Source organism: Oryctolagus cuniculus, chromosome 5, assembly GCF_051225735.1.
Source record: "Oryctolagus cuniculus isolate XC-2025 breed Fujian yellow rabbit chromosome 5, ASM5122573v1, whole genome shotgun sequence".
In the NCBI taxonomy this organism is placed as follows: domain Eukaryota; kingdom Metazoa; phylum Chordata; class Mammalia; order Lagomorpha; family Leporidae; genus Oryctolagus; species Oryctolagus cuniculus.
This window is the reverse complement of record NC_142871.1, coordinates 25,380,286-25,406,151: the sequence shown is the minus strand read 5'-3', so window position 1 is coordinate 25,406,151 and position 25,866 is coordinate 25,380,286. Positions and strand designations below refer to the sequence as shown.

At 42.2% G+C, this 25,866-nt stretch overlaps 1 protein-coding gene across 5 annotated transcripts in view; it reads left to right on the top strand.

The window, feature by feature from the left end:
- Positions 1 to 25,866, top strand: part of AIG1 (androgen induced 1) — a 358,237-nt gene that overhangs the window by 112,643 nt on the left and 219,728 nt on the right. For all 5 annotated transcript variants that reach the window (XM_070073475.2, XM_070073476.2, XM_017345402.4 and 2 more), the window contains exon 3: positions 20,363 to 20,464. In XM_070073475.2, coding sequence (XP_069929576.1) covers positions 20,363 to 20,464 — 102 coding nt within the window. The remainder of the gene's footprint in view (positions 1 to 20,362; positions 20,465 to 25,866) is intronic.

Sequence of the window (25,866 nt, the reverse complement as noted above, 5' to 3'; positions counted from 1 at the left end):
TACTTCCATTTGCCCTAAAAAATGGCCTCATATATGCCCTAAAAATATAGCAGATAACATGTTAGAAGACAACATCTTTTGGTGAGGCGTGATATGGCCTCATTGCAAATACTCCTTCAAAAGACGAGAGGATGCAAACTGTTGAAGTCCCAAGGGTATATAGGTATGGAATCCAAAGTCCCACTAAGAGTATGAGTGGTTCACAAAAGTAGGGGTATACTTGCAGGTAGGGAGAATTGCTCAAATATGGGTAAAGTGCTGCAAAGGAAAAGTAATAAACTTCTTAGGAAGTTTTCAGTATAAACCATGAATAGGTTTCCTCTATTAAAACTTTCTAACCCACAATTTCCTACTTAGTTCATCTTGGAGGTGGCAGATACATGTTTATTTTCTAGTGAAAATTAACAGTGGGCTTATAGAACTTGAGGCTCCAAATCTGTTTAGAAAACCAGAACAAAAAGACCCTTAAGATTTCCTCAAAAGATCTTACCTGCTCTTGAGAATTTTTATAGGGAAATTTGCCTACCTGTGCTACAGTTGACAGATTTTTAGGTTTTGTCCCAGTTGTTTGCTTGTTAAGGACAGCACTGCTCTGAACATTCTTTTACTTTTTTCCTGTTTCACATCTACAGGAGAATCTACAGGGCAAAGCTTCCGAAAGGGTGGGCAGTGGTGAAATACAAGTGTACTAAGATATGTTGATCTCCTTGGCCCATGAGAATGTAAGCACAGTCTAGAGCACTCATAGTCCCTAGCAGAGAACTTTTATTTCTTATTTGTTAAAAATTATTATAATGAATGACAATCAGATTTTATCAGATTATTTTTCTGTGCATGTGGAGGTGAATATGCCACTTTCCTTACTTATTCCACTGATGTGCTGAAGGACATATACTATTCTAATATTAAACCAATCTCACATCCTTGAGGTAGAATTGATTATAATATTAGAATGTTTGATAAATGTTGATGGGATTACATGTTAAGATTTTGCTTAGAATTTATGCATGTGTTCATGAATGTTAGTTACCTTCCTTAAAGCTGTTATGTCATTTTTGTACTAGCCTCATAAAGCACCTTTGGGCATATTCCCCTCTTGTTATCCTTTGGCAAAAGTTGTGTGAAGGACTGGAATGATCTCTTCTTTGGGTGTTTGATGGAAACCACTAGTAATCCCTCTGTGTCTGGCATACCCTATGGAGGGAGATATTTTATTTGTTTGTTTACTTATTTATTTGAGACTCAAAAGAGCTCCCTAAATGGCCTTAACAGCTGGGGCTGGGCCATGCTGAAGCTGAGAGCCAGGAATTCAACCCAGGTGTCCCATGTGGGTGGCAGGGACCCAGTTATTTGAGCCAATTACTGTTGCTTCTCATGGTCTGCATTAGTAGGAAGCTGGGGTTGGGAGTGCAGCTGTGTATCAAGCCAGGCACTCTGACGCAGACCATGAGCATCTTAACTAATAAACCACACACTGCTCCTGTGGGAAGATTTTTAACTTCTGAAATGATTTTACAACGGCATGGTTATTTGGATTTCCTGTTTCTTCTTGTTTTAATAAGTAGTAGTTTCTTTTTTAAAAAGATTTATTTTTTAAAAAGATTTATTTATTTATTTGAAAGAGTTACACACAGAGAGAGAAGGAAAGGCAGAAAGAAAGAGAGGTCTTCCATCTGCTGGTTCATTCCCCAGATGGCCACAATGGCCAGAGCTGCACAGATCCGAAGCCAGGATCCAGGAGCTTCCTCCGGGTCTTCCGATGCTGGTGCACTGCTTTCCCAGGCCATAGCAGAGAGCTGAATTGGAAGTGGAGCAGCTGGAACTTGAACCGGCACCCAAATGGGATGGCAGCACTGCAGGCGGTGGCTTTACCCACTACGTCACAGTGCCAGCCCCAAGTAGTAGTCTCTTAGTAGAAAATTTTTTAAATCAAATTTCTGAATTTATGACAAATCTGTTCATAAGTATATTTGATAATTTTATTCTCATGATGATCTATAGTCATAACCCCATTTCTTTCCAAATATTGCTCATTTGTAATCTCTCTCTCTTTTCATTCATATTACCAGAATTTATATCTCTAAAAGTCCAAACTCTTAAATTTTTTTTTTTTAATTTGAAAGGCAGAATTGCAAAGAGGCAGAGGTAGAGAAGTGTTCCATCTGCTGGTTTACTCCCCAGATGGCCGCAATGGCCGGATCTGGGCAGATCCTAAGCCATGAGCTTCTTCTGGGTCTCCCACATGGGTGCAGGGGCACAAGGACTTGGGCCATTTCTGCTTTCTCATGCTGTAGCAGGGAGCTGGATTAGAAGCAGAGAGGCTAAGACTTGAACTGGCACCCATACAGGATGTCGCACTGCAGGCGGAAGCTTTACCCCCTGTGCCACAGCACTGGCCTCCAGTCCATTCTTTTGACTTCAGCAATCCTATCTTCTGTTTTTTTTTTTTCTATTTCATTCATTATTTGGCTTTTGTTGAAGGTGTATGTCTCACATCAACTTTTAATTCTTTTTTCTAGTGTAAGCACAGAATTTTATAAATTCCCTCAATTAACATTTTATGTTCCAGAAGATTTGCATATACCATTTTATTGTTATTTATTTATAATATTTACTAAGTTCATTATAATTTCATATTCAACTTATATGTTTTTTTTTTTCTTTTAAGATTTGTTTATTTATTTGAAGGGCAGAGTTACAGAAAGGGAGAGTCAGAGGAAAAATGAGAGAGGATCTTTCATCCACTGGTGTATTCCCCAAATGGCCACAACAGTTGGAGCTATGAGAGTATCTCAGGCATGGAAAGCCAAGACACTCTGCCAAAAAAAAAAAAAATGACCTAAATGAAAGATCTCTGTGAGTGAGATCCCAGCGGGAGGAACGGGCCATCAAAGAAGGAGGTACCTTTCTCTGAAGGGAGGAGAGAACTTCCACTTTGACTATGGCCTTGTCTAAATAAGATCAGAGTCGGCAAACTCAAAAGGCTTCCATAGCCTTAGCAACTCATGACAAGAGCCTAGGGAGATTACTGAAGCCATAAACAAGAGTGTCAATTGTTAAATCAACAACAGGAGTCACTGTGCACTTACTCCCCACGTAGGATCTCTGTCCTTAATGTGTTGTACTGTGTGAATAATGGTATAACTAGTACTCAAGCAGTACTTTACACTTTGTGTGTCTGTGTGGGTGCAAACTGTTAAAATCTTTACTTAGTATATACTAAGTTGATCTTCTGTATATAAAGATAATTGAAAATGAATCTTGATGAAAAATGGGATGGGAGAAGGCGTAGGAGATGGGATGTTGCAGGTGAGAGGGAGGTTATGGGGGGAAAAAGTCGCTATAATTGAAAAGTTGTACTTTGGAAATTTATATTTATTAAATAAAAATTTAAAAACAGTAGGAGCTTAGCCAGGCTGAAGCCAGGAGCCAGGAGCTTCACTGGAATCTCCCACATGGGTCCCAGGCACTTGGGCCATCCTCTGCTGCTTTCCCAGGCACATTAGCAGGGAGCTGGATTAGTAATGGAAAAACTGAGTCTCAAACAGGTGCTCAAATGAGATGCTGGGGTCGTAGACCATAGCTTAACCTGTGGCTCCACAGTGACAGCCCCATCAACTTATAGATTTTAAAGAAATCTTGTTTTCAGTTTTTTTTTTTTTGAGCAGAAACTATGGTTAACAAGATATCAATACTTTAAAATGTTTATGAAGACTGCTTTATGGCCTCAGTGGTGGTCATGTTTTACACTCCCACCTTGTATTTAGAAAAAACACACATTTCTTGAAAGCACAAATCAATCCACAAACCCAAAGATGGCAATGCTATGGTTATGAATTTTCAGGATAATTTTTCCTCCTCTTTTTTGTCAACACAGAGCTCACATTACATTAGCTCTTTTTTCCTTGCTGCCCTTTTCAATGTGAGGGTCGTTGTCATTCCCCTTTACACTGGAGATGCAGCCCTGGGGACTCAAGGTTTCGGTGGAGACTCCCTGCCTTGGACAGTCTTTATCTCCCATCTTCTGGCTCAGATGGTATATCGGGAGATGAGCCCATGGCCACATGGTATGATAGGTGCTCTTTGCAGGAAAGCTGGCCTCAGTACTTGGCGGCTTCCCATGACCCTTTCTCTTCACTGTTTTTGGCATCAGCAATTTTACCACTTTTGATCACTTACTGGATTAACTAAAAAGATGCTTTGCATTTCTTAGCTGTTTTGTAAAACAGCATTAAGGTAATATAGTATGATATTGTGTAGATTTAAGAATGATATATGTTGTGTCTGCACGGTTTTTTGTATTTTACAAAGATACTGTAGAATTATAAATAAGAAACTAGTAAGTGACTTCTTATTTAATATTTCATTTGGCTTTTTAGTGATTGGGATTTTATAGAGAGCATTTATTTTCCCCTATAGATGGATGGATAAGTCCTTGAGTGACTTTTCTGGTTTTCTTTTTTAAGATTTAATTATTTATTTGAAAGGCCTAAATACAGAGAGAGAAGGAGAAAGATAGATCTGCCATCACCGGTTCATTCTCCAATGGCCACAACGGCAGGGGCTGGGCCACGCCAAAGCCAGGAGCCAGGAGCTTCATCCGGGCTTCTCACGTGGGTATAGGGACCAAAGCACTTGGTCCATCATCCACTGCTTTTCCAGGCACATTAGCAGGGAGCTGGATTAGAAGTGGAGCAACTGGAATACAAACCAGTGCCAATATGGGATGCCAGTGCAGCAGGCAGAGGTTAAACATACTACACCACAGCACTGGCCCTGCTTGATTGACTTTTCACTGCATGTCTAATATCACAGATAGGTTCATTCAAGCCTCCTTTTGAACCTATTTTGTATCAGTGTCCCAATAATAGAGGTTCTCTTAACTTTACATATCTTTTCAGCAGATGTTTGTGCCATATATGCCAGGGTTACCATAAATTGTTACAGGGTTAAACAAAATTAACTGTTTCTGTTGTGTTTATTGAAACTAATTATACTCCTATGCATTTTTCTAGAATACTTGATTACTCTTTTTCACTCGCTCTCTGCATTGGCATTTTATTATTGTATTATTATTGTATTTTCCCTCTAAGTCACAATGACTCCAGAATTATGCTTATCACATCCGTGGTACCTTAGCATTTCTTTGCTCCTCTTTGTGTGGCTTGATGCAGGGGCATAAGGTGGAATGTCCAGAGCTTCTTCCTTGGGCCTCATCTTCTCCACACCCCACCTCTCACAATGCATATCACCTCCACCAGGGATGTTCCCTGGAGAGAGGAGTAAATCTTTAGATGTTACTGTTTATAGAGAATACTGCAATGACTATAAGCCAAACCCAGGCTGTTTGGGTCCTGTTGGAGGAAAAGAAACGTGAACCTGAAAGCCAGTACACTCATGTGTGAGTCAGCAGGGAAATGGACCTGACAGAGAAGCTTGAGACTATGAGAAGAGACATAGGCCACCGAATTTGGCATGCTTAGTGAGGTCTCAGCCTACAGGCACAAAGACAACCAGGGTGCACCCTGCTGGGGACTCCATCCACAAATCCAGCAAGGCAGCTGGTCACAGGGGGCCCTGTCTCAGTCTGTTTTGCATTGCTGTAACAGAATACCTGAGGCTGAGTACTTTATTAAAGAACAGAACTTTTTAGCTCACAGTTCTCAAAGTCCAAAAGCATGATACCCACGTCTGTTGGCCTCTTGGTGGTTCAGCTCATGGCAGAAACATAGAAAGGGGAAGTGGGCACATGCACGTGTGGAAGAGCAAGTGTGTGACAGGGACAAAGGGGAGGTTCCTGGCTCACTGTATAACAACCACTCCTGTCGCCACCAGTTCAATCTCATAAGAGTGAGAACCCTCGCAACACTGTTAAATTGGTGGATGAGGCCTCCACATGAACATCAGTTCGTAGGTGGGGACAGACCACGTGCAAACCATCTCAGGAGCCATCCACACCAGCCGATACTCTGAGAGGAGATTTACACCCTAAAGATGAAGTGATCATGTGAAAGGAACCTATTAATTAAAATTTGAGTGAGGAAGGTAGTAAGGTTCCAAGGTGCAAGGGAAGTTGCATTTGTTACTAGGACCAGCAAATGTTCTGAAACAGTATTGCTCCTCCATACCATGGATGAGTTTTTCAGAGGGAAGATTAAGCTGGCTGAATAATCATTGTTGAGATGCTTTCAGTTCTACTGATGCACTTAAGTACCAGTGAAGAATGGATTCTTCCAACTTATCTGTATTCCATATGCAGAGGGCTGGCATGATGGGTTTCCACCAAACATTACTATTTTCCTTTTCCTCTAGCTGTTTTTAGAATGGCCACATTTACTCACCAAAAAATTCTTTGAATTTCTACTATATTCAGACTTTTCTATAAAACCTGGAATTACCTATGAAGTGGTCTCTGGCTTTTAATTTTTTCATTCACAAATTATTAATTCATTCTAAGTGTCTGGTACCTACTGTATACAAACTAAGTGTTTAAGGAGATTAAAGGCATTGGTTCTGATACTGACTTCAGGTTGACTCACTTGTAATGGAGATTGGCAAGTAGTCAATACTCATCACAGACAAGGTTTGCGATGAGGCCTTATGCTTGTACACAAAGGAGGCAGGCTGGCATGAAAAGTTTCTGCCAACTCTGATCAAAGCTGAATGGGGTAAGGGGGGTTGATGGAGTTTGGGAGGTGTAACTATACCCTCTCTGTCTCTGGCTCATCCTCTTTGGTACATGGCACTTAAGTTTGCATTTGGCTTAGGGTTCTGCACAGGCACAGCTGCTTCTCGCATGCTCAAACTGCCTCCCCAGGAGGGTCATATATGGGTTGCACTGGGCTCTTCTGGGCATGTGTGCTGGTTGGGGAAGTCTCTGATGGAGCATTGTAGGTTTTTTTGCAATTAGGCTCTGGATGCTCCTTGCTCCTGAAGGGTTTGGAGCTGAGGGAAGCTGCTGGTGGTCAGTGATGAGTACATGGTTGTGTGGGGCGTGCACACACGCTCGGGTCAGGAGAGGTTTGATTTAGTAAGGCCTGTCTCTCTACAGGAGATCTACCCTCTGGCCTTATATTCCCACATGACCTCTGTGGAAGTTTTTAAATTTTCTAAAGCTGAGTTTTTCATCTGCAAAACCAGAAAAATAATAGTTACCTCAAGGTCCTTATGATTCTTAATGCTTTTGAAGTCTCTGGACCAAGCGTTATAGAGACTAAACAAATGACAACTGGGCTCAACACAGCACTGAGAAAGATATGTGAAACTCTCAGAATGATAGCATCGTAGGGATGGAAAACAAATTGGTGGTTTCTGGGGGCTGAGGCTGAGGGGGTAGTTTTAGGGAGTAGCTTTGTGATGTGGAACTCTTCGATAGCCTATCTTGGTCGTGGGGATACAGCCATATCCCTGTGATAACATTTCATTAGCCACATATTCCTTTCCACATAAATCAAGTGTATGTAAAAACTGGAGAACTCTGAATATTGCCTGTAGTTGAATGAATCGTGTTGTGCCGATGCCAAGTCTCTGGCTTTGAACAGGTGCCATGACTATGTAAGATGTTATCTCTGGGGAAAGCTGGATGAAGACAGGAGCGTGGTTATTTTTTCAACTTCTTGTGAGTTTCAGACTATTTCAAAATGGAATTTTAAAATAAAAATATAAAACACCCAAAGAAATGGTAATGCAAGAAAGAGGAGATGGACTGGTCTTTGCCTTTATGGAGTTTGCATTTTACTTGCAAGAGGAAATAGTAATTAACTGCACAAATCAACTAACTATCATCACTATGCTTGGTAGTTTGAAGGAACACCATGATGTGTTATGGAGCATGTGCAAAGGGAGGGGACAAAACTGTGGGGCAACTAGGGGGATGCTTCTTAGCAAGCGTGACATTTAAATGTCCATCCCAGTGGTAAGGGTGAGCTGAGTGAGATGTGCGAAGTCACTGTAGGCAGAGGGAGTAGCACTTGGAGGGGGCCTTGAAGATAGAAAGAACTGTCATGTACCTTGGAGGGACCAGCAAGTCGAAGAGCGTGTAAGAGCTGTAGTTAAACTATTTGTGTAAGCAGAGTGCCATGGTTTATCAGGGAAAGAAGTACTCACTGTAGACCAGAAACTAGGGATGGGGATGGATCAACTGCACAGTGGAAGAAACAATTGATAGAGCTTATATTTTGAAGAGATTTTTAAAAAAGATTTCAAGCTGGAGTTAGAAAATACACAGTGGAGTGAATGCTTGGAAGTGTGTGGTGAGTTTGAGAAGCTATACATTGGTGAGCAAGGTACCTGGAAGAAGCTGGAAGGGAACAGGAAAGAGACTTTGGAGCCAGATCGCAAGGGGGTTTGGTCTTGTACAGCAAGCAAGGAGAAGCCATTGGAAGGCTTTAGCTGTAAGTTCTTCAAAGTAACTAATTTGAGATAAAACTTGATAGAGTTAAAAGAAAGCTTGAAGCCAGTTAGCCTAGCCAAGAGGCTACTGCAGCAGTCCAGGATAGGAACAGTCTAGTTTGGAACTGAGTTAGGGCAGTACATCTTGGGAGCAAGGAATGACAAAGGAACCATTGTGAACAGAACTCAGTAGGTAACAGAGATCACAGATCTAGGAGCCTCCCTCCTAGTGATGCATTCCCCTAACACATTCCTATAGGTCACGTATTTTAACATGCTCTTTGCAGCCTTTGAGAAATCAGAAACACTGCACATGTGCATCACCAAGTGAATACTTACGTAAATCACACACACAATAATACTGTGGGATACTGTGGAGCGTTTAGGAAATAAGGAGTAACTCCTTAAATTTTTCAAACATTTTATTTATCTATTTTTGGTTATTTGAAAGGTAGAGTACAGAGGGGGAGAGAGAGAGAGAGAGAGAGAGAGAGAGAGGGACAGAGATCCATAAAGAGATTTTTCACTCACTGGTTCACTCCACAAATGTCCTGCAACAGCCAGGGCTGTGCCAGGTTGAACCAGGAACTTAATCTGTGTCTCCCACATGGGTAACAGGTATGAATCTACTTGAAATGTCACTTAATGTTCATTAGAAGGAAACTGGAATGTAGAATGGTGCCAGGCCTTGAACTTGGGCACTAATGTGGCAGACCATGCACCATCTTTGCCAGTGTGCCAGATACCTGCCCCTCATTACTTGTTTTTTTAAAGATGTATTTATTTACTTGAAAGTCAGAGTTACAGAGAGAGAGAGAGAAAGAGAGAGAGAGAGGTCTTCCATCTGCTGGTTCAGTCCCCAATTGGTTGCAACGGCCAAAGCTGTGCCGATCCAAAGGCAGGATCCAGGAGCTTCCTCTGGGTCTCCCATGCGGATGCAGGGGCCCAAGGATTTGGGCCATCTTCTACTGCTTTCCCAGGCCATAGCAGAAAGCTGGATCGGAAGTGGAGCAGCTGGGACTTGAACCGGTGCCCATATGGGATGTTCGCACTGCAGGTGGTGGCTTTACCAGCTATGCCACAGTGCCAGCCCTTCGAAACTTGTTTTTAAGTCAGAATAATTGTAAAAGGCTAGGTATAGTATGACCCAATTTTGTGAAATAATATATGGAGTACATTTTATGTGCATGCATAGAGAAGGGTATGGAAAGATACACATCTCCTTTTGACAATTATTGTTTCTGTAGGTAGAGATTGCAAAGGATCGTTACATAGTATAACTTTCTTTACAGTGACTTATTTATTATAAATGTTTTTCATGCTTCAATACATCTTGTCTTAGATTGGGCTTCTTGTGAATGGGCTCTTAGGTGGAGAACATGTGCTAGGGGACAGAGCTCTTGGGAGATTCACAAAGTGAGGAAGACCACAGTAGGCAGAGGGAAAGCTCTATCACTCTGCAACTTTAACTAAAACACACGGGGAGCTCTGGAGCAGGGAGAGGCCTTCAGACTTGTGCTAAACCAAGGTAACTGGGCTGGATCTTCGTATCCTTGCATTTGGCAGCCATTGGTTGTGGACAACTCCAGAAGATGGACCATGGCCTGGGACAAGGCAGTTCCTCACAGAAATGGGCAACATCCAATGAGGGGTGCAGCTGAAACTGGCTAGCAGCTGGTGTTCCTAACATCCAGGGAGAGGTGCATCAGCTGGAAAGAGGGAGTCTGGGAGAAACGCTACAGTACGCACTACAGTTATTCCACATAAGTGTACACTGGATTTTCAGGCCTTGCAGAATTTGATTAATTTTACCACAGCTTAGTTTTCACAAATGCAAAATTAAGGGAAGAAAAATTTTTCTCATTGCAGAAAAAATTTCAATGAAATTTAAAAACTCTTAGTGATTAGAGTTGGAAAACAATTTATTTAACCTGATGTAGAATATTTTCTATAGTCTGCCCTTGCACTGCATGTGCAGGTTCTTGTGGTTCAGTACTGATCCTCGACCTCGCATGGGCCCAGGGCCCTGTCATCCATCGCCTTGGCCAGCATTCACAGGGCACCATGATTCTGATATTGGCATTTGCCTCCAGGTAGTCCTAGTTTCTCTGTTTCCTACTGCTCTGTTTTTTTCCTGTTCTTTTTTCCCCCTTGTATGCTTTTTTTTTTTTTTTTTGGGGCCCCTAGTGATTTCCCTTCCTTTCTTGTGTGCTCAGCAATACTTTAAAAAGTATGTTTGCTGTAATTTATTTAGTACCTAGAATTTCACAGCAGGAGGAGTTTTCAGGATCTCTAGTCCATGTCCTGCAGAAAGCTGAGCCCCGGCAGTCTACACTAAGGACAGCTTTTCCTTTGACTGCCTTGAACATGATTTTCACTTTTATTTTTTATGTTTTATTGGTTTCTTATGTTCTTCTCACTTTTTTTAACCCTCTTCTCTCACTCTGTCTTCTCTTAAATTTCAAGTTTTTTCTTTGACCTCTTTTCTTTTTTCTTTTCTCTTTTTGACCTCTTTTCTTTAGTGGAGAATTGTTTGATCATAAATTATACCTATTTTGGCATAATATTTTGGTTTGTATTACTTGGTGATCTTTTTTGTCGTATTCCCTTATGTATTTTTGTGATATATATGAATATATACATGCCACACTGTTTCTCTCCTTGTGACCACTCAGCCTCCCATTGAGCAAATTGGTTTGTTCTTCCTTAGCCAGCTCTTTGTGACAGGACAGAAGAGGAGACAGGCTGGGGACTGAGCTAGGGCAGCTTGAGTTTCTGTTTATTTTCCACCATGACCTTGCCCTGGAGAATGGCTTCTAGTTAGGCTCAGCTCATTCCTCTCTCCTTGACTATCCCAGGGTGGCATGAAGTTTGGTCCTCATCAGGCGGTGGGAGCTGTGTATTGAGGCTTGTTACCCCTGGTGTTTGTGTTGACCTTGACATATGCACATCTGCTCCTGCAGAGAAGGTGCCCTGGCCCTTTGTACATTTAGCATCATCACCTCTGTCACCTGAAGCCATCGGGGGTCAGAGCATTTCCCAGCGCTCCCATGCATTGAGACCTCATGTTCCCAGCAAGGGTCATTTAATGTCCCTCAGGGAATGCCACCTGTAAGAGCTCTGCGTTCTTCTCACTTGGCCAGAGATCGGGCAGATCTTATTTCTTCCATTAGAGTCTTTCCCTGTCCTCGTTCAATTTTCCTAACACTTGGCAGGCTCTTTCAAGAGTGATGTGGGATTATGGGTATTTCCTATCTCTACCAGTTTTCCTTTCTGTCTCTCATTCCCTTTACACTTGGCTGACTTCAGGAAACACAGTTGTGGGTCCTCCATCTTGATCAAGAAGTCCAGAGCAGGATTCTTGGAGGGTAGGATGATTAAAAAACAAAACAAACCACTCAAACAGGTGAAGGACCTAAGAAGGAAGAGACTCTAATAATAGCATGGAAACAAGAGGTTATCTTCCCAACACAGAGAATGATGAAAAATACAGAGAGAACACAAAGAAAACATTTTAGGTCAATAGGAAAAAAATTGAGGGAGTAAAATGGTACTTGTTCCTGTGGGGGAGGTGGGATTGGGCACTTACAGGAAACAGCACTATACTTTATTCATTTGTTCATCAAATGTTTATCACATGCATGCCAAAAAAAAAAAAAAAAAACTTTCCAGGCAATGGGGGATCAGCAAGGAACAAGACAGACAAGTTCCCGTTCTCTGATACTTTACCTTGTCATATAGGATAAAGACAAGAAGAAGTGAACAACAATAACATATGCCTGCTTTCTATCAGGATCTGTGATAGAAAATAATGAAGAAGAGGAGAAGCCAGTGGGGCTTTTCTGTAAAGATACTATTTAAGCTGGACCTGAAGGAACAGAGAAGCCAGGCATGTGACATTGGGGAAATAGTATTCCTAACACGGAAAGGAGAAAGGACTATAGTCCTGAAGCGGGAAAGGCCTTAATCATTTGTAGGAGTAACCAAATTGCAGTTGGAGTTGAGGAGCCAAGAGAGAACATAGCCCATGCTGGGACTGGTGAGAAAGGCAGGAAACATACCAGGCAGGCACTGCAGGAGTTAGGGTTTTATTGTCACATTACTTAGTCAGGAGAGCTAATTAAGGACTTAAATGTAAACAAATATGGGTAAATGATACATCTACTTAAACGATGACATTGAAAGCCATGAAAAAGAAAAGCATAACATCAGCATGTACTTTAGAATGTCATATGGAGATGCTGGGTTTAAGGCTAATTGGGCAGAATGCATAGCATAAAAACTGTAGTGTTTCTCCCAGACTCGTGGTTATGAGGAGATGAATTCCATGTCACACTTCTAGGAATGAGTCCTGGAAACTGCTCTGGGACAGAAGATGCTGTGGCCTGGTGCAGGGCCCTTTGCTTCACTGTGAGTTGCTGATGTAGAGGGTAGGGTTGAGGGAAGTAAGGCAGAAGGAAGGCCTTCGCTTGGGTGCTCAGAGTCTGGTCAGGTTGGGTATCCCCTGTGCATGGGGGCCATCAGAGACAAAGCCAGTTCTCCTCCAGAACATACAGCTTCTTTCTCTGCCCAGAAAAAGTGTGATCAGAAAGAGAAACCACAGTTAGAAGCATCTCTAAAGATTACCTCCCGGTGACAGGTAAAAACAGGAAAAGAATTGATGGGAAGGAAAGTCAAGAAAAAGAAAAATCTTAAAGCAAGGTAATAGAGCCCAAAACAGAATTTAACTTTCTTCTTATCAATATTTGGTAAAGGTTGAGTACCAATATACGAGTTTTTTAAAAAAAAGATTTATTTATTAATTGAAAGGGTTAGGGAGGGAGGGAGGGAGGGAGGGAGTGGGAGTGGGAGAAAGAGAGTGAGAGAGAGAGAGAGAGAGAGAGAGAGAGAGAGAGATCTTTCATCTGATGATTCACTCCCCAAATGGCCGCAACAACTTGGTGCTGGACCCAGCCAAAACCAGGAGCCAGTAGCTTCTTCCAGGTCTCCATGTGGGTGTAGGGGCCCCAATCACTTGGGCCATTTTCCACTGCTTTCTCAGGCACATGATCAGGGGGCTGGATCAAATGGAACAGCCAGGACTTGAACTGGTGCCCTGGTGCCCTATGGGATGCTGGCATCACAGGCAGTGGCTCAACCTACTATGCCACAACCCTGCACCCTTATAAGCTTTTTTAAGATATTTATTTATTTATTTATTGGAAAGGTAGCATTATAAAGAGAGAGGGACACACACACACACACACACACAAACACACACACACCCAGAGCGGGGGCAGAGAGAGAGAATATCTTTAATTTGCTGGTTAACTCTCCAAGTGGCCATAATGGCTAGTACTGGGCCAGGCTGAAACCAGGAGCGTGGAACTCCGTCTGTGTCTCCCAGTGGGTACAGGGTCCCGTTCTCCACAGCTTTCTCAGATACATTAGCAGAGATCTGGTTAGGAAGAGGAGCAACTGGGACTTGAACCAGCACTCATGTGGGATGCTGGAGTCACAGAGGGTAGCTTAGCTTGCTGCACCACAATACTAGCCCCAATGTATGAGTTTTAAAAGGGAAAAAAAATGTCATGGGATCATATTCTGTTGAAGTTGAAGACTTTAAAGATGTGTTCATGTATTTCTTTTCCTCCCTCCTTCCCTCCTTCAGCAGTGGATGTTTGAGGATATGACTCTTTAGCCTTCTTCATGGCAAATTTCTCTGCAACATCCTTTGCATTGATTTTGCTGAATTCCAAAGAATTTCCCACAAATCATTAAAGCTTTTTCTTAGAAGTGAACTGAAGCTGAAGCTTCCAGCTGCCAGGAGACTCCATGTGAGACATGCCTTTCAAAAAGAGGCAAACCACGAATCCAGTTGTGTTTTGCCATTAATTTCCAGTAATTCCAGAGGTTCAAACAGGGACATTAATGACTAGCTGTCGGTCAAGTATGTTGTCTTAAAGCTGGAAGGACTGGAAAGTGACCGTGCTCCTTCCACTCTCAGTTCAAGTACAGTATTCTGGTCTGGCAACCTAGAAGCAGCAGGTGCACCCTAAGAAATAGCTGGCCATTGGTCCTGGCTAGAGAAGGAGTTTCTTTACCACAGGGGGAGCATTTCAGTATCACTTAGTTTGTCCAAGAGAAGCTATTTTTGTTTCATATCCATGTCCTGGGAGTAGAGTTCAAACTTATTTTGGGTTTGTTGATGACCATACCCTATCAAGAGGATATCAGTGCAGGAAGCCAAGAAGCTACCATCTGTGCTGTGTTTGGATCTAAAGAATTATTTAGAAGGCTGATTACCGAGTTAGCTGTGCCTCCTGATCTTCTAGTGTTACACCTAGAAAGGTGACCGACACTTTCTTGGAAGTCACATCACTTCTAGTGGTGCATATAACTCCATCAGTATACAGTAGGGACCAAAGTTTTGACTAACGTTTCCCTGTTGAGTGATGACTCCCGCGCTTTATATGTTAGGGATGCCGTGAATGATCACTCACGGTGAACATTTTGCAGTAGCTTGCAACAGTGGCATGTTGGTAAATGTTTAACGACAGGCTCTACAGGGGAAAAATACCTGATTTGTAGCACATGCCAATTGCCATGATAGAATATTAAGAACAACCAGTTGGGTGTTTTGACACAGTAGGTTAAGCCACCACTGAATCCCATATCAGAGTGCTGATTTGAGTCCTGGCTATTCTTCCAATCCAGCTTCCTATTCATGTGCCTAAGAAGGCAGCAATGGATGGAGTGTTTGAGCCCCTACCACCCATGTATGAGACTCAGATGGAGCTCTGGGCTCCTGACTTTGTTTGACCTGGCAACCCTAGTCATTGCAGCCATTGAGGAGTGAATTGGCAGATGGGAGACTGAACTCCCCTACCCCCAACTCTCCTTTCGAACAAGTAAATGAATCTTTAAAAAGAGAAAAATCTACAGCTAATATTAACTTTAAATGTTGAAAGACTGGATACTTTTCCAATGATAAAGAGGATGGTAAGAATACTTATTGTAAATCAGTTCTTTTGACACTGTACTGAAGGTCCTACCTAGTGTAATAAATAAAGGAAAAGAAGTAAAAATGTAAAAGGCAAACACAATGTAAAGGAAGAAGGAGAACTGTCATTGTTTATGCATCATGTTAGTATAAAAATCCAAGATATCTTCTAAAATAGCTGCCAAACTATTAAGTGAACTTAGTAGAGTTATACAATACAGTGTCAATATTAAAATACCAGTTGTACTTTACAAACTAGCAACAAAGAATGTAAAATATGTACAATATGTAAGATAGCATCACAAAGCATGAAATATATAAGGATAGGCTTAACAAAATATGTACAATATCTGTATACTGAAAAGTACCAACCTTGTTGAAAGAAATTAAAGAACACTGACTAAATAGAGTTGTAAATTATGTTCATGGTTTGGCAGACTCAATATTGTTAAAATTTCAGCTGTCCCCAGATAGTCCCAATGAGAATTCTAGCAGAGTATTTGTAAAAATTAACAAGCTGGTATTTTGAAATTTAAATGGAAATGCAAAGGCTTAAAATAGCGGAACAGTTTTGGAAATGAACAGGGTGGGAATCTATGGAATGCAGATTTTTAACATGGCCCCGAGATGCCAGCCCCTGCTGCTCAGGCCTGTGTAATTCCCTCCCCTTAAGTGGGACAGGAACCTGTGAACAGGGTGGGCTGTCCTGCTGATGTGAAGATTATGTTACATGGCAGAAGTGGAGGGATTTCCACCAATGGCTCTATGCAAGACTGAGATGATTTCATGCCTGTGTGGGGACAATCAGAAAGAAAATTTTGGTCTCCATTCCATGGAAACATTTGCATCTTTACCACCTCTCAGGTCAATGCAAACTCTTACTAGAGAGTCCACCCTAGGGTCAGTCTATGGGAGGAGGCCCACATATGCCCTGAAGCCCACTGCTGTCTCTTTGGGCAGGGCCCTCAGGGGTCAATGTTCTCCAGGGTGTTGTCCAGAAGGGAAGGGATTGCAGGTTTTAGATAAGACTGCCAAGGCCCCAGGGTCTCCTCACTCCATTAAGAGGCTTAAGGTGGCTGGAGGAGGGGGCTCCCAAAGCAGGATATCTCAAATTTTGCAGGCATACAAGTGACCTCAGGGTCTTATTGAAGTGCAGGATCAGAACATGTGTGGGGTGAGACCTGGGATTCTGCACCTCTAACATGCCCTAAGGTGACGTGCCGGGCCCTGACACATAGCCCCAGGTGCAAGGGCAGTCCCCTTGGGAAGTTTGGCAGTGCATCATTGGTATCAAGGCATACAGTCAGCCCCAGCTGTACCGGTGTCACCTAGAGTTGTCACAACTCTGCAGCAACAAGAAAGTGAAAAGAGGAAGAAGGGCTGTGCTTCATTGTGTGTCCACTCTGTGTCTCAAGTGACTTTATTTGTTACATCTCATGTAATTCATTGACCACTGCTCTCTTCCAGGAAAGCGCTTAGAAATACTGGCTAGCACGTCAAGATATTCTTCCTGACCTCTCAGCAGCCCTCATTTCAGGCTGTCTTTCTGTCCCAGGTACTCAAGCCACAGTGCTTGGAAGCCCCATCCCTGATTCCATATCCTCGTCGTCAAGACCTCTTGACAGCCCTGGAAAACGTGCTGGCTGGTTCTGCCACAAAGTCCTGTCTCTCCTGATTCCTGACAGATTTCCTGTTAAGTGCCTTCCTGACCTTCTAGCACATTATCCACAGCAATGTCCCAAGTCATTTCCACTCATTGTTGGAATAAGGGCAGCCCTGTTTCTAACCGTGAGCCAAAGGACTCAGATCCCAGGTGAAGAAGGGAAGAAGGCTTCCTGTCCCTACTCCCTTTCTTCTCCTGGGCTTGGCTCATCTGGCCTTCCTTGTCTTCCCATCTCATTTGCTCTGATTTCCAGCCACTCAAAATATTGCCCAGACTTCTTATTTTGTGAACTCATTCGTGCTCTCTATGTGTGCTGTTGCAGTCCTCCATCCCCACACTCAGTGCCCTCTGCTCACCCCCTACCACCAGCTTCATCTCTTACATTATAGACTTTACTTCTACTCAACCACAAGTTTAGAGATATTCAAGGAAAAAAATTAGTATGCATTTTACTATTTAGCACCATATGCCTGTATTTACATGTATATAAAAGTACATTAAGTTTTTCATTTCTCTGACAAATCCTTTTTCATGAAATAAGACTAAATTAAATACGTTGTAGAGTATCTGCATTATCACTTAGTTGGGTCATATCAATGAAGTTATAATGAGCTTTATTTATGATATGTGAAAACATATACAAATAGCTATTATTAAGCATAAATGAAAAAATTTGACTTTTCTGTTTACTGAAAGGAAAAATGCAATAATCTTTGTTCCGGTCTGCTCAAAGAAGTAATGTTGAAAGTTAATGTAACACAGGTTCAAAATAGCTGTTAAATATATGTAAATTATAAAAGTGATTATCAGTGATAGTCAGTACATTTTGAGTCTTAAGTGGAGTAAATAATCAAAAATTGTAAATAATTTAAAAATTATTCATTGTACTTAGAAATTCATGATAGTGCGGGCGCCGTGGCTCACTAGGCTAATCCTCCGCCTAGCGCACCGGCACACTGGGTTCTAGTCTCAGTCGGGGCACCGGATTCTGTCCCGGTTGCCCCTCTTCCAGTCCAGCTCTCTGCTGTGGCCCGGGAGTGCATTGGAGGATGGCCCAAGTGCTTGGGCCCTGCACCCCATGAGAGACCAGGAGAAGCACCTGGCTCCTGGCTCCTGCCTTCGGATAAGCGCAGTACGCTGGCCGCAGCACGCCGGCCGCGGCGGCCATTGGAGGGTGAACCATCGGCAAAAAGAAGACCTTTCTGTCTGTCTCTCTCTCTCTCTCCCACTGTCCACTCTGCCTGTAAAAAAAAAAAAAAAAAAAGAAAGAAATTCATGATAGTTAGTCTTAAACTAATAATACATTTCTTCATTTATGTTTTGTATTTATAAACTGACAGTGAAAATAGTTGACCTAAAAGCAAGACAAATAACCAGGAATCCCAACCTGGTATTAAAACTCTGTTCAATTTACAGTTGCCTTGTGTAATGCTCATCCACTGTGGTTTTTTAAAGATTTATTTATTTATTTGAAAGGCAGAGTTACAGAGAGGCAGAGGCAGAGAAAGAGAGAGAGAGAGAGGTCTTGCATTTGCTGGTTCGCTCCCCCAATGGCCATAACAGCTGGAACTCTGCCGATCTGAAGCCAGGAGCCAGGAGCTTCTTCCACATCTCCCATGCAGGTGCAGGGGCCCAAGGACTTGGGCCATCTTCTACTGCTTTCCCAGGCCTTAGCAGAGAGTTGGATCGGAAGTGGAGCAGCCGGGACTCAAACCCATGCCATTATGGGATACTGGCACTGCAGGCGGCATCTTTACGCACTACTCCACAGCACCGGCCCCATCCATCGTATTTTATAAAACAATAAATAATTGTAATATCCTAGATATTAAGAGTGACTTTTATCTTGTTCTTGGCAAAGATTACCTATGTCATAAGTGACATAGTTTGAAAAGAACCCTTCTGATAACTAGCCTTGAAAAACCAAGTATATCCAGTTGTTAAATAAAAGGTGACATTAAGAGTTTGTTATTTGGCTCATCAGTTAATGCCAGTCTGGACAGTGGAATGCCTACATGCAAGTCTCAGCTCCACTTACAGTTCCAGCTTCCTGCTAGTGTGCACACTGGAAGGCAGCAGGTGACAGCTCAGGTAGTTGGAGACCTAGATTGAATTCTGAGTTCCTGGATTTGACCTGGCCCAGTTCTGGCTGTTCCTGGCATTTGGGGAGTGAACAAACAGATGGATGTTGTTTGTCTATCTTTTACTAAAAATCTGTCTCTCTTTCTCTCTCCCTCTCTCTCTCTTCCTTTTGAATAAAAATGAATAAACTTTAAAAGAGTGACATTAAAATATTTATTACTTTTAATTATAAAATATGGGAGCATGAATGATGTAATTATAAAAACTGAAGTAAAATCATTTCTGTTTAATGTTTGTGCCATGTTTTTTTATTCTCTAATATTTTTGTTTTGTATTGTTTTGTTTTGAGCCATTACTCTGCAGAGGGTTTGAAGCATAGGGATGAGCTCTTTTTCCATGGAATTTTTTTTTTTATCTTTGACAAAAGCATACACGTTTTAAACAATTCTATGCTGAAGGTTGAGATCTTGAGCAATTCATTTCTTAATTTTACCTGAACTTCTTTCCTCTCCATTAGTTACAAGAACGGTAAAATAATAAATTGAATACTCTCCATTTACTCTTTTTAGATGATTGTGTTGCTGTTGGGCCAAAACAAACCTCTGGAATCCAGATGAACTTCTAAGTTATTCCAAGAGAATTAGGAATCTTCCTTTACTGTCTGCATACCCTGCTTTGCAGTGTAGCTAAAGCCCTTGCTTAGACAGTATAAATTAATGCATTTGCTGGAAATGTGACTTTGGGACATTTTATAGCAGTGGTTTCGATGCTGTTAGTGGTGAAATGGAAACTTGAGAATGTGAAGATTAATTTAAACCACATGATGAGTTCAAGGAAAAGGGACATATTCTACAGTTTCTTGAATGTGTGCTAAATCTATGTACAGTGGGGAATGGGATCCGAGAAAACCACCACTGAACTTTTAAACCCTCTTGAGAGGAATCAGCCCAGCACAATTAGCCCTGTAATGGAGCTGTTCCTGATGACAGGTCTCTCTGCTCTCCCTAGAATCAGATTCCTTTGCCTGGGAGAACACAGTTGGGAGACCAGAAGAAGAGGCACCCCCAACCATGACCACCAAAGGAATGAAGCTGGAACTCTTTAGTTCTTAGCTGGTTTTCTGATCTGCCTTTCCTCATAGAATCCAAATTTCATTGGGTTCATTTAACAGTAGATATCCAACAAATTGTATGTTGTGGCTAGTTGATGAACTTGAAATAAAATATTTTCTTTTCCCCTTCCAGTTCGTTGTGGCAGTGTTCTGGATCATTTATGCCTATGACAGAGAGATGATCTACCCGAAGCTGCTTGATAATTTTATCCCAGGGTGGCTGAATCATGGCATGGTGAGTGGACTAACGCCAAGTGGTGACCTTTTATTTATTTATTAAAAATCTGTTAAAGAGCTATCTTCTAATTTAGACTTTCCATACAATCTTCCTAAATAGCTGTGAACTCTTGGGATGTTATAATGATATATTCCAATTAGAGAAAAATACTCAAGGTTAAAAAAAAAACCACCACTTCTCCCTTCTTATGGAATTGAGTCATTATTTCTGTAGCAGAAAAACCAACATTGTATAAATGATTTTAAAATATATCTAGCGCATTCTAGGATGAATTCAATTTTTGTGTCATTGGAAGGTTTGCTCTCAGAGCCCAATTGATTCCCACCTACACAACCATCAACACCCTGGCTCGACTCCCACCCCACACAAGTGGGATTGTGTTGGAAGTAACTGTTGTACTTGGATAGTCCTTCTCTGGTGAACAGCAAGGCTGTTATTTTCCCTTGGAGATCTGGTGCAGGCTCTTGGAGATGTCTTGAGCAGTGGAGTTGTTTGTGTTGTCAGCGTCTGCCCATCGTAGGGTGTTTGCCTGCAGCTGCAAGGCTGTTTCCTCAGCTTAGTTTTTGTGATGCTGTAGCCACTGGTGTTACCTTCACTTGTTTCAAATCAAGTACTTTGGATGGTTTGCACCTCAATTTCTGTGGAGATATGTTGCGTCGTCTTCCCTTTCAGTTTCTAGAATCGAGCACTGTTTTGTTATTAACTCAGAAGCTTGCATGCTGGTTATAGCAATTTTTAGAATGTGTCCCAGGGTGTTCCTGGTGAAAAGGGCAACCCATCACAGAAATTATAGGGGAAGAAAGCATTAGAAATCATGAGTCTTAGGGCTAAAATAACAATCTCCCTTCTACCCCCAATTCCGGGATATTTTAAGAAAATGATGTGTACTAACAAACAGTTCTGCCCTGAGGGACTTTGATCAAACCTTTCTTAAGCCAACTCATCAAAAATGACATATCTCTGAGAACCAGGGTTTTTGAGTTTCATTAGGGCCGTACAGGGGAAGGATTAACACAGTGCCTCTGTGGTTTCAAACACATCCACTGTGTCGTGTTGCTTCAGTACAGCCATCTGAGGGGCCTCATATGGTTACCTTGCCCTCTCCAACATTTTACTTTTCTTGAATATGAGCAGCCCTTTCAGAACCTCATGCCTCTGCAGTCTTCTGTCCCAAATGCCCTTCTCATTCTTTCCTGGCAAACGCCTGCTCATCCTGCTGGCCTATCTGCTATCTTCATTAAGAAGCTTTTCCTAACTCCCCAAGCAAAGGTAGCTATTCCATTATTTGTGCTTACCCAACACTTTCACATCTCTTTTCAACATATCTGTATCCCCACGAAAATGTTAAACTCCTAAGGCAAAACAACAGCCTTTGAATCCTAAGCAGTTGTCCAGCTGCCTGGCACATGTTAGGATCAATACATATTTATTACCTTGATGATGGAACTCAATATGGCCAATTTCCACAGTTCTTGCCAGGCAATCCTAATAGCTGCTATATTTTGAGAGTCTTTTGTATTCTAGGCATTCTGCAGTGATTATATCGTTTAATTTCCACAATGGCACACTGAATAAGGAATTGTAAATATTATCTCACTTACAGATGATGAAACTGAGGCTCAGCAAGGTTATATTATTTGCCCCAAATCACTTAGCTAAGGATGATAGGAAAGGGCTCTGAGTCCAGTCCTATCTGACCTCATATGTGTATGTGTTGTTTCTACCAATTTATATTTTGTCTGAAGCAAAGCTTTTACTCTCAATAGAAGCTGTGACTTTGTAAAAGCTTTTACAATTGTGTAGGAGGAACACCTTCGGGACACTCTGAAATTTAGGTTCAAAGTGTGTAGCATAGTTCAGGTGTCTGAGATAAGGTGGTTGTTAATTAGGTATTTTAAGAAAAAGTTGTCAGGGCGTTCCTGATTCCTAAAAGCAGAGCTGTAAGTGGAGATGGGCTTTGCCAATTGCTGCTCCAGACATCAAACCAGAAAGCATTGTAAGAAAAGAGCAGGCTTCAGACACAGGTATATTGTCGTACAAAGAGCAATCAACTACTGCAGTGTTATATTAGAAGAGGAAGAAGAGTGACATTGTCTAGATAACTTTCTCTGGGTCCAGACTCAACTGCACTGGGGAAAGGCAACTTCCGGAGCTGTTGCTGGCTGCTGGAGGAGAAATATTGTGCTGTCTTCTGCTGACATTAGAAGGGCTTTAGCTGAGAACAGACCCTTGTATCGTGTGCTACAGTCCCAAGCTTGGACTGCTTGGCCTGTTGTTTACATCCCTGAACACATAGTAGTCTCTATCACATCCAGCCAGAGAATAAATCACAACCTTTGCAGATCCTGGTTTGAAATTTGTAATGTTTAGAACAAACGGCTTATGAAGCATGTGTGTAGCTGTTAGAACTTGGCCATGGCTCTGTTAGCTTTCTCTGATTCACTTTGATGGATGACAGTTCTTACTCTGGGAGACAAAAATGACTTAGAAACCCAAGGAAGAGTTGAGTGACACAAATACTTATGAAAGAGAACAGATAAGTTAATTAATGTGTCAAATCTTCTAAGTTAAAATGAGCTTAGTAGAGTCTTTCACAATAAATTTTATTCCTCAGCAAACTTGAATGACCATTTCTTTGCTTTTCTCTTGTTCTAATTCATAGTTGCAGAATTACCAAAAACTTGTAGATGATGACTAAAGAATAGTTTGCAACATTAAATAATTTGTAATATTTAAATTTTGTATAAATATAACTTTAGACACAATAATCATAAGATGTGATGCTGAGTCTTTAGATTGGCAGTTGAAATGTGAGCATTGTGCTGGAGTCACAATTTAATTTTTATAAAATTGTGTAATAAGTTTTGTGAAATTTCAGAAAATTAAATATTTTCAGCTTTGATTAAATTTCATTTAAAGAGTCAATAATTATTAATTATAATTTACTTTTCCTTTTATTTATAATGGATCACTTTCAATGTTTAACGTTTTAAGTGTATGAAAATTATTAAATTAAAATTTTTATTTTAATACTTACATTTTTGTTGGAACATTAAAATAAGTACTTTTATATTTTCTTTTCAATTAATCTTTTAGATTATATTTTATTTTCAATAGCTCTTTTAGATTATTATTATACAGTTTCCATTTTAACAACCTATTTAGGCCGGCGCCGCGGCTCACTAGGCTAATCCTCTGCCTAGCGGCGCCGGCACACCGGGTTCTAGTCCCGGTCGGGGCGCCGGATTCTGTTCCGGTTGCCCCTCTTTCAGGCCAGCTCTATGCTGTGGCCAGGGAGTGCAGTGGAGGATGGCCCAGGTGCTTGGGCCCTGCACCCCATGGGAGACCAGGAAAAGCACCTGGCTCCTGGCTCCTGCCATCGGATCAGCGCGGTGCGGCGGCCGCAGTGCGCGGGCCACGGCGGCCATTGGAGGGTGAACCAATGGCAAAGGAAGACCTTTCTCTCTGTCTCTCTCTCTCACTGTCCACTCTGCCTGTCAAAAAATAAAAAAAAAAAACCTATTTAGATGTTACAAATATGCTGAATGAATGCAAGAAAAATATTTTGTTGAAGTGAAGGAATTAAATACAAATTTTACAATATGTATTCATATTAATGAAGTATCTTTTTAAAAAAATTTATTTATTTATTTATTTGAAAGTCAGAGTTACAGAGAGAGAAAGAGGCAGAGAGAGGGAGAGAGAGAAAGAGAGAGGTCTTCCATCCGTTGGTTCACTCCCCAGTTGGCCGCACAGCCAGAGCTGTGCTGATCTGAAGGAGGAACCAGGAGCTTCTTCCAGGTCTCCCACACAGGTTCAGGGGCCCAAGGAGTTGGGTCATCTTTCACTGCTTTCCCAGGCCATATCAGAGAGCTGGATCGGAAGTGGTACAGCTGGGATTCTTAACCGGTGCCCATATGGGATGCCGGCACTGCTAATGGGCAGCTTTACCCACTACGCCACAGCACTGGTCTCAATCAAATATCTCAATGTTTGTATTTGCACTTTCTAAATCCACATCTTCTATCTCTCTATTCATCCAATCACATTTTTAAAAAGATTTACTTATTTATTTGAAAAAGTACAGAGAGGGAGAGACAGAGATAGATATTTTCCATCTGCTGGTTCACTCCCCAATAGCAGCAATAGCTGGGGCTGGGCCAGACTGAAGCCAGGAATCAGGAGCTTCTTCCAGGTCTCACACATGGGTAGCAGTGGCCAAAGCACTTGGGCCATTTTCCGTTGCTTTTCCCAGGTGTATTAGCAGGGAGCCAGATAGGAAGTGGAGCAGCTGGGACTTGAACTGGCACCCATACGGGATGCCAGTGTCACAGGTGACACTATGCCCCACTGTGCCCCAAAATCCCATCCAATCACATGTGTTTGTATTTTGTTGTGAAAAAATGTCTGGTGATGTGGATCAAGACATAATTTATTTAGTGTCTTATTAGCTTGATTTGTAACTTTTCAATATTTTTGCAAATGATTATGGCCCACCAGACTATCTGTTGTAGATGTGGGACGGAGTCCCTCTATTGGAGTCTTTAAAGGTCACTCCAGCATGGCCATAGAAATCACACTGGGAGAGACATAGGAAATTAAGAATTTATTACACTCCCAATTCTTTTTTTTTTTTTTAAGATTTTTTTTTTTTTATTTTTTGACAGGCAGAGTGGACAGTGAGAGAGAGAGACAGAGAGAAAGGTCTTCCTTTGCCGTTGGTTCACCCTCCAATGGCCGCCACGGCCAGCGCGCTGCGGCTGGCGCACCGCACTGATCCGATGACAGGAGCCAGGAGCCAGGTGCTTTTCCTGGTCTCCCATGGGGTGCAGGGCCCAAGCACCTGGGCCATCCTCCACTGCACTCCCAGGCCACAGCAGAGAGCTGGCCTGGAAGAGGGGCAAGCGGGACAGAATCCGGTGCCCCAACCGGGACTAGAACCCGGTGTGCCGGCGCCGCTAGGCGGAGGATTAGCCTAGTGAGTCGCGGCGCCGGCCTACACTCCCAATTCTAAGAAATGGGAGCCATGGTGCATCATCATGCTGAGCAGGGTGTAGCATATGGAAGAAACTCCCTGGGATCAAGCTCAGCCAAGCAAGTGGAGAGGAGGGAGAGGGAGCGAAAAAGAGGCAGATAGAACCCATGGGTTAGTGCTTTATTGCGGGTCATGGTTGGCATACACAGCAAAAAGTGTGAGGGCATCTCACTTGTGTGTCTGAGTATCCCCGAGTCTCACTCAGCGGAGGGCAAGACAGGGAACCTGGGGCAGGTGACAGCCATACCTCACTGGTGCTGGTGCAGTTGCTCACCTGTTTGCTCACAGCTGATTTGTGGGTATGTTGAGGCATCAGACTAGGAGACCTGAAAGATGCCCAATGCAGTGACATTGCCAGTTTAGA